The sequence below is a fragment of the Danio aesculapii genome, chromosome 23, assembly GCF_903798145.1.
Source record: "Danio aesculapii chromosome 23, fDanAes4.1, whole genome shotgun sequence".
Lineage (NCBI taxonomy): Eukaryota > Metazoa > Chordata > Actinopteri > Cypriniformes > Danionidae > Danio > Danio aesculapii.
This window is the reverse complement of record NC_079457.1, coordinates 11,257,004-11,266,862: the sequence shown is the minus strand read 5'-3', so window position 1 is coordinate 11,266,862 and position 9,859 is coordinate 11,257,004. Positions and strand designations below refer to the sequence as shown.

At 36.0% G+C, this 9,859-nt stretch overlaps 1 protein-coding gene across 6 annotated transcripts in view; it reads right to left on the bottom strand.

Moving 5' to 3' along the window:
• Nucleotides 1-223: 223 nt before the first annotated feature.
• The window catches only part of hipk1a (homeodomain interacting protein kinase 1a), a 51,726-nt gene continuing 42,090 nt past the window's right edge, over nucleotides 224-9,859 (bottom strand). For all 6 annotated transcript variants that reach the window (XM_056448831.1, XM_056448834.1, XM_056448833.1 and 3 more), the window contains one exon: nucleotides 224-9,166. In XM_056448831.1, the coding sequence (XP_056304806.1) occupies nucleotides 8,783-9,166 (384 nt within the window). In that variant the 3' untranslated portion in view covers nucleotides 224-8,782. The remainder of the gene's footprint in view (nucleotides 9,167-9,859) is intronic.

The following is a 9,859-nucleotide window of genomic DNA, read 5'->3' as shown; positions in this document are numbered from 1 at the left end:
TCACAAAGGACCGATCAAGTCCCAACCTGTTTGTAAAGGCATCATTTCTTTTAACACAAGTGCGAGTAAAGCCAAACTGGCTCTAAAAACGGCAGTGACAATGGATTATCACCAAAATACCTTCCCCTCTGAGAGATTATAAAAATAAACCCACAGCTATGAGTGTAGTAACAGCGAGAGCAGTTCATTCATCACTCAGCTGACGACTCTACACACACACACACACACGCACACAGAGTTCTGTATCTGTAACGTTTATTGTGAATTCATCTACCCTGCAACTTCAATTCACATGGTGAGAAAAACGGTAGAAACAGCCATCATTGCACCAAAGCCAAAAGCCCAAGACAAGCTCAGAACGACACAACTGATATGAACAGCTAACATGTTAAACACACCATCTGTTTAGATCTGTTATTTCACACACACGCCGTCCAAACCATCACCGTTTAGACATTACACAACAAATAACAAGAAACCGTCGTCACAATTCACACACACCGACAAATTCAGTCTCAAGTTATGAAGTCCACACGGCAAATACAACTTAAACAACTCTGAACACAAGTGCTGGAAGAGGAAACACAAAACTCTGAAGAGAATTAAGCCAAGACACTGCAGGTCAAATGGGTAAAAAAAGGAATAGATATCACCATATTTCCACAGCTGATTGATTACATGAAGAATTGCACACTTATGTTAATATACATATATGTAATATACATATATTTGTAGGTTTTTGAAAATGTTATGTTTGACTATGCAAATGAGGTCTAGTTAATATAAATACGAGCTAATTTTTAACATTCCTAGCACTAAAAAAAAATCAAAGAGTACACCTCATTTTGAAAACGAATATTTTTATCCATTTCTCAGTGAATATGGCAATGTATTTTGGTGTATTTGAACAAAATAGATTTTTCGAAAGAATATATTTCAAGAGTTCCCATTTAGATATGCTTGGCATTTAAAGCAGGTTTGGCATGCTGTCCCGGGAGAGAATCCTGAGCTCGGAGATATTTGAGTCCAGGGCTCCCGCCCAGTCAATAAGCATATCAGGAGATCCGAGATCAGGTAGGACTCGAGAGCTCCCCCTTTAGAAAAGGGGGAAAAAGGAGGAGATGGGGTGGAAGGGGGGATTCTTCCAAACGAAGATAGAGCAGTAGGGAGAAAACGATCCATTTATAGTAAACTAGGATCACTCTGATTGGATTATTACTGATTACAGATGAGCGGCCAGTCGTGCTCAATCATATCACATGCTCCTCTCGAAATTAGTTTATGAAACTTCACTTAAATAACATTTTAGTCACCCAATATCTTTAGAAATAGAAAGATGATACATTTAAATTCATGCGAAATATTGAAAAAAAAAAATAAACTACAAAATTAACAATTTTAAACAATTTTTGTTTCTTTTAAAAAAAATTTTATTTAATATTTTTACCCTGACATATATATTTGTTTTAATTTTGGACCATTATCGCAAGTTATTTTGTTAGATTAGCTCTAGATTTGGCTTAATACTGATGTATATGCACAAATATTTAAATTTTAAAGCTTCCTATAGAAAATATGAATTTAAATGAGACATTTGTGAGGGGTGTACTTATATACGTTGAGAACTGTATGTCAGAAATGACTGCAAACTGTACAATTTCTGGTAAATTTACGGAAAGTTTCCAGAAAGTTTAAGCAGAAACTTGATAAGGGAATTTTTGGAAATTTTCCAATTTAGAAACTTACTTGAAATGTATCGTAATTGACAAGAATTAATTAGAAATTTGGGGAAATGCTTATAAATTGCCCCATATATAAATATAAATTTTAAGGATGCACCAAATTTTTAGGTAGGACTGGGCGATTTGGCCTACAATCCAAATATCAATTGAACATTTTAACTTTATGATTAATGAATGATTATTTTATTTTATTTATTGCCCTTATGCCTCATTCAGACTAGCAGCGACTTTGTAGCTGCCTGTCACTCTGGGTGCCGACCTGCTTCAAACGCAGGGATGTGTAAGTATATACAGCACGAATACAACCGGCCTCTGAGCGAGCTGAGAGAGGATCACGTGAGCTCTACTGGTGTGTTCCTGTTGGCTGATGCTCAAGAAAGTCGCTCTTCATTTGCATAAAGTTGAAGGATTCTCAATTTTGTCTGTAAAGTTAAAGAGCATAGAATCACCAAGAGGCGACACTCTAGTGCGATTTGGGAAACCGCTAGATGCCACAGCGGCCATTTTGGAATGAAAATTCTAATAGAACAACAGCATAAGTCTGTAAAATAAACTATTAAAAGTGCTGATGATTGTGATAGTAAGTGTTGTATTGTCGTCTTTTAGGTTGTATCTCAGCGTTAATGCGCTTTTTAAATAAATAAATAAAAAACAAAGCAGCAGCTTGCCATCGCGACATCAATGAGATCCAGTGGACGGCCGATCGCTTTCACTCCAAAATGGTGGAATCGCAGGGCTGCTGCTGGGCACTGCTGTTGCGATGGAACATTCTATTGAGTGTCGCCTCTTGGTCATTCTAAGCTCTTTGGTAAAGTCTTGATCGGATATGCGGCCGGCCGCATAATAATTAACATTTTTACAGTACTGTGACTGTTGGGTATAGAGTTAGGGTTGGGGGTAGGTGTTAAAAACTAAAATTTATTGGGTACTTTAATAGATAACATAATAAATACTAGGTACAACTGCGGTTTATAAAATACAATAAAAAGGAAATTTAATAAATAATATAAATAATTCTCGTTAACTTCTGGCCGCAACCATATTTGATCTAGCAACAACCAAATTTGTCGCGTGCCTCGACACACCCACCTGGTCGCTAACAGTTGCTGTTGCTCGTGTAAACGGAGGTCGCCGAAAGTCACTCACTCTCTGTTGAAATGAACGGTCGCTTGACGCTTTGTGTGAATGAGGCTGTATAGTTTACTGACAAGTTTTCTACAGTAAATATACTCTATATTTAGTATCTCTTCTTAATGAAATAACTCTTGTATATCCTGTAAATAATATTTCAAACTGTGCATTTCTTGCATCTTCTATAAAGAAAAATTTTATGTAAATAATGATTTTTACGCAATGGAAAATATGCCGCTCGAGGCACTCTGGCGCAGCTTCCAATCACCATCAATGTAGTGCAAAGTAAGGCTGAAGAATGGGTCCCTCGTCCTATTTGAGCAGAGATCAGATGTGGCTGCAGAAGTAGAAATCAGCCTCAGCCTTGCTGATTTACACTTTCTGTGTCGAGTAACCGTGACCCACGTTGCGCGTTACTCTTCGCGCTGCCCACACCCATCACCACTAATAAGCTGACCAATCACAGAGCTTACGCTACGCATTGTTGCGATGTGTGGTTACATTTTTTTGAGAGGTGCACATCAGCGTTGGCATTAGCCACGGTGAGGGTTATGCACCTGCGTGAAGGCTGCACCAGACCATTCGTGTGCGCTCGATGCAAAAGAATAAACCAGCCTTAAAAGAGCGGGGTCACACGACCCCACTTGCGGTAGGGAAAGTCATTTAAAAATTAGATCAATTATAAGTTCTAAATGTCGATTTCGATTACTTTTCGATTAATCGCCCAGCCCTAATTTTCAGTTTCCTGCTGAATGTGAAAAATGGAAATCAGGACAGTTGTACTTAGTATACTTCTTCCTGGGACTTGAAATAAATAGTAAATTCCCAGTTCATTATCTTTAATTCCCATATTTTACAGTATATTCCAATGTAAAGTTGCCAGCTTTGAAAACTTCCAAAATTAACAAAAATAAATTAAGGTTTTGAAAATGACTAAATTTAGTAGATTTAGTAGAATCGAATGTTGTACAGAATTAGGTAAGTTATGAACATATTCCTCTGTAAATACAAATTACCTCTACATTTAATGTACATGATGTAAGTGCTGCTGAAGTAGACATGAATGACCTCTCATTTATTCTCATTTTAAGAAAACAGCCCTTAAAATGTGAATGGAAATTGAAATCTACAGACACAAATGAATAAAGTGCAACAAAAGAAACACTTAAATAAGTATTTTGAAGGTTTTCTTTATATTATACGAAAAAAAAAAAAAAAAAAAAAAACTTTATGGAAAGCCAAAAAGGCCAAAATCTCAAATGTTTTGCCTGCAGTGTCTTGCCTTATAAGGGATAGTTCACCTAAAAATGAAACTGCGCAGTTAATTTACCAACTCCCATGCTATCCAACATGTTTTTTCTTCAGCAGAACATTGTAGAAGATTTTCAACTGAAAATGAATCATAAAATGCAAGTTGAACAACTTTGAGAGTCAAAAAACAAATACAGACACTTACAGTAAGACTTAAATTTGCAAAGGCTGTGGATTAAAGGTTATAATGTTGCAAATAATGTCCAGATCCTTCATTTCTTTTTATAAGTCTGAAAATTTCCTCTAAAATTAGCATTTTTTTCTCAACATCCTATGTTTATGTTCAGTTATTTTACTTTAAAGACAATAAAAAATTACCAATTCTTTGCACTAAGGGTAAAATTTCTGAAACTAGATACAACAGCCTGAGAAAAATGAACATTTTAGATGAACATTTCAGACAGCACTTAAAGGGTTTTGTATATAAACACTTCATATATTCATCATCAGCCACTTGCATATTTTTTGACTCTTTAAACTTCATCCAATCAACATATAATCAATATTTGAGTGAACTATCCCTTCACTGTCAAAATATATCTGTTTATGAACAGTTTTTGTCGACTTTTGATGCTGAAAATTCAACTCTGCAGTTTAACAAAGTGACCTTTATTGACATTTTAGCCATTTTAAGCAATATATTGTATAAGAAATGAAATATATATAGAAATAAGTCTGTAAAATAACAGAAAAACACCAGCAACAGTTAATATATCACTTCAAACTATTAAAAATTGTCAAAAAAGTCACTTTTCCCCAACTTTTCATCATCAAAAGTTGTTGTATGAAAGATCAAGGACCCATAATGCAATTCAAATGTGTAAATAAATGAAAAATAAAAGTAAAAGCATTATTTTATGTATATTTTTAGTTTAAAAGTCTTTGAAAGAAAGTATTCTTAGGTTAAAAAACATTCTAGGATTCATTAATAGTCCACATATATTCAATAAATAAATAAAGCACAAAAAAGTTGAAACTTGATTAAGTAGTGTGTAAACTAAAATCAATAAATTGCCAATTATTAAACATAAAAAAAGACAAAAAAAGGTGATTTCACTAGGCATGTGTAACATAATGTGAATCCACTGTCAACTAGGAATACTTTCAGCATAAATGTGATATATAAAACTGCTGTACATCACCTTCGGCTCTTCTTTCTCCTCGTATTTTGGTTTGTTTAGTTTCAAGTCACCAATAAACAGCAGCGATGACATCCTGTGCCGTGTGGCGCCACTTAAAAATACGCTGCGGACGTAACCATCCCAAATATCAAATTTAGGCCTGCCAACAGAATGACATCATTTATGGATCATTTCAACACATTTTTATAATGGGCCAGGCGTCTATGAAACACTTATAAATATCATTTTAGCTGTTCTAGCGGACACATCGCCAGTCATTTCTGCTGACGTACATAAGTTGGTGCAAACATTTAAGAAACAATTGTCCAACTTTCAGTTTAAATTCGATTCATATGTAATATTTTAAAGTTGTTAAGATGATTAGCAAGTTTTAGGCATGGGCTTTGTTTGGAATGGAACACTAGTGTACTGCTTGCTGTGTAGTGTCCACTACATACTGCCTACTGTGTTTTAGATTAGATTAAATATTAGATTAAATAGTTTTAAATAGTCTATCCAAGTTTTAGGAACAACAAATAAATAACTTGACTTCTAGTTGATAATTTGGTATCAGAAGTGGCTTCTATGAAAGGCAAAGGCCTCTAGATTACGCTTATTTTACCAAAATAAAAGATGATGATGCCTTGATTTTTCATTATTTAATTAGGACAGTAAGGTCTGACTTTGCTTAGACAAAAGTCTTGTCACTTAACAGAAATAATGTACAGTATAGAATATAAAGTCATGGTGCAGTGGAAAAGGAACTAATATTATGTATGACTCCCATGAGCTTGGAGGACTGCATCCATACATCTCTGCAATGACTCAAATAACTTATTAATAAAGTCATCTGGAATGGCAAAGAAAGCGTTCATCAAGACTCTGGATTCATCTTCAATGCCTTATCCTTCATCTTACCCCAGACATGCTCAATGATGTTCTTGTCTGGTGACTGGGCTGGCCAATCCTCAAGCTTTCAAAAAAATCTTTCAAAGATTCTTTGCTTTCAGGAGCTTTGATGTGGAGGCTGAAGTACGAGAAGGAGCGCTATCCTGCTGAAGAATTTGCCCTCTCCTGTGGTTTGTAATGTAACGAGCAGCACAAATGTCTTGATACCTCAGGCTGTTGATGTTGCCATCCACTCTGCAGATCTCTTGCACGTCCCCATACTGAATGTAACCCCAAACCATGATTTTTCCTTCACCAAACTTGACTGATTTCTGGGTTCCAATTGGTCTTCTGCAGTATTAGTGATGATTGGGATGCAGTTCAACAGATGATTCATCAGAAAAATCGACCTTCTGACACTTTTCCAAATGATCAACTAGAAGTCAAGTTATTAATTGTTGCTCTTACAACTGGGATCGACGACAAGACTTTTGTCAGGTAGTTTATTTATTTGTGTTTAGTCCAGCAAATGAAAAAGTAGTTTAATATTTCTAAACCAGATTTTGTATTGTTTTTTTTTTAATAAATTATTAGCCCTGCTGGGAAATTTGTATTCTTTCTCAAACATATATATAATGTAATTTGATTAATTTCCTATAAAATTTTCTTCATAAGAATTTGTATTATTGTGGAGACCCTAAAGTGTCATGTGCAAAAAATAAATAAATAATGAAGACTTATTATTTTTTTGCACATGTCACTTTAGGGAGTATACATTTCTTTTAGTTTGGCTGGAATAAAAGCAGCTTTTAAATGATTTTGGAGGGTCAATATTATTAGCCCCCTTAAGAAATGATTTCCCCCTAATTGGCTACAGAACAAACCACTATTGTCCAAAGACTTGCCTAGTTAATTAAAGAGTCCCTAATTAAACTAATAAGCCTTTAAATTGAACTTTATCTTGCAAATTAACTAGTAAAATATGATCTACTGTCATCATGGCACATATAAAAGATTACAGAAATGTAATGTTCAACTGTAAATGTAAAAAAAATCTAATCAAGCTGTTTTTTTGAATGTGACAATGTTTTAATTTAGAAATTAGATCTTAAAAAATATTTTACCTTATGCCGAGTTCAGACTGCATGATTTTTAGAGTAGTCATGTCACAGATGTTTTCACACTGCATGACTACCTGGACTAGTGTTCTGTCGGTGCTGTGTTTACACTGTAGGATGGATCGGCGACAGGGAGTTTCACATTGCATGATCTTAAACTAGGAAGAATCGCCAACAACAACAACCAAACTACATCTCACAACCAAACAAACGCGAGAAGTGACATGGAAACAATGCGAGGTCACGTACTATATCTTTCGTTATTACCTACATAATGGAAAAAGAAGCAGGCTTTAGCTTTAGAAAATGTAGCTACTTATTTTGCTCACCCGACTTTTGAAGAGAATTAGCAATTTCTCCTCACCTTTTTTTACTTTTCCACCTGGTTGTGATTTTGATCAGATGACACGTCAAACAGACACAGTGCTCCTGCCAAATTTCTGCTAGTTTTTCTTCCATTTCTTGGGTCCAAATAAACCATACCTGCCAACACTCCCGTTTTTCCAGGGAGTCTCACGCATTTCAGATTAATCTCCCGCAACCCTCCTGTTTTTTTATTTCTCTCAATGTTATTTTTTTGAAACAATCTTTGACACCCCCGCATCGCCAACTTTGGTACAGTATCCGATCGCAACGGCCGCCCAAAACCTGGTGCATAATACAGTTATACTAACACCACAGTACAGTTACCTTCCTACCCCAGTTCTCAACAGTGTTATTCAGAGACCTCACCTCCGTGTGATTGATTTGCCTGTGATTTCAGTCATTTGTCGGCGATTTCTCAAACCTGTCTGCGACTCAAAATCGGACCTAAAATCATGCAGTCTGAACTCGGCATTACAGTAAAGAGAATTAAATATTTTTGCATTATGACAACATGAATTAAATAGGGAGATGTGCTTTTCCTGTAGTTGTTAAAAACAAACAAAAAAGTTAAATTAATAATTAAAAATATATAATAATAATAATAATACTAATAATGCAATTGTTGCCTGTATAATTAAATAAGTTTAAGAGCTCTTCACATAGATCAAGTAACTTATCACAATGTAAATAGAATTTCCAGTCGTGTGTGCAACATTGTGGGATGTATGATTCCACACACTATGCTCTAATATAAACCGATTTGCTGTATTTCTCATTTATAAGTTGCTTCAGATATAAAGAAGCGTTATATATAGATATCTCCTTAGGATAATAAACGCTTTATAAATAATAAAAGCAGTATGATAGCATGCCATTGCAAACACAGCCATGTTTAAAATGTGTTGATTGTAAAGTAATTTTGACATTTTCTCTGGACTTATTTGCAAGCACAACGGCTAACATTTAAAAGCGCTTCGTGTTCATGATCTAAAATCTAAAAAGTGCTATGATTGAAGTGCATTAAACCAAATAAAATACTAAAATGACTTAATCTGAAATGGCATTTCCAGTTGAACGTCCATTACACACTTCCGGCGGGTGTTTCTCACAGGTATGGGTACTGGTTGAGTTTCCTCTGGCTGAGGGGGAACACTGCCGGCCGCTGGTACGACTGTGCCGACAGCTGCTGCTGGTACGGAGCAGAAGCGTGGCACATGACGCCCATGGCACTGTTCTTCTGCAGGAGACTCAGGGAGGCTGAGTACGGACCGGCGGTGCGTGTGTGTCTACTGGACGAGGAGGAGCTGGAGGAGTTGTGCAGCTGATCCACCGCCTGAGAGACTGAGGCCAGAGCTGCCGACGCCGGATACGCATACAGACTGGAGGCGGAGCCAAAGACCGACGCTTCATGAAGCCTGTAGGAGTGGGAGGGGCCTGTGGGAGGGTAGGTGGGCTGTCGTCTCAGAGGTCCGCCCATTGACTGCTGTGCCTGGAGAATGAGGCATTGAGTCAAAAGTGTGTAAAGAATTTCCTGATGTATCAAAAGTTTTAAATTGCAAAGTAGGGACGAAAAATATTGGGAAAATCCGATTTTTTATATTTCTGCAATATACGCTGATATACACTCACCGGCCACTTTATTAGGTACATCTTTCTAGTACCGGGTTGGAATTTTTACCTTCAGAACTGCCTTAATCCTTAGATTCAACAAGGTACTGGAAATATTCCTCCAAGATTTTGGTCCATATTGACATGATAGTCAAAGTGGCCGGTGAGTGTAAATACTATTTCACCAGATGACTTTAATAGCTCTATTTGAAATTAATTAATTCATTTAGACTGATTGTGATGAATTTGTGGGGGAAAGAATCAAATTCAATATAACAAGTGAAGTAATGGTTAAGGTTCGGATTAAAAGCATAGATAAATATAATAGAGCAAAGATTATAGTAAATTAACAGTTCTTTAGGGTTTGATTAAACAATTTAAAAATAACACTGTACAGTTTACAGTTTCTTGTGCCTGAATGCTTACAGTATCATGCCTTAAAAACACAGACAAATGATAAGTCAATTATGGTTAAACTCTGCAGTGACTCCACAAATTCTCATGTTTTCTGAACTGCAGGTCCTGATCAACTATAATCCCAGCATATAAACCCAACATTGCAGAACCTGCTATG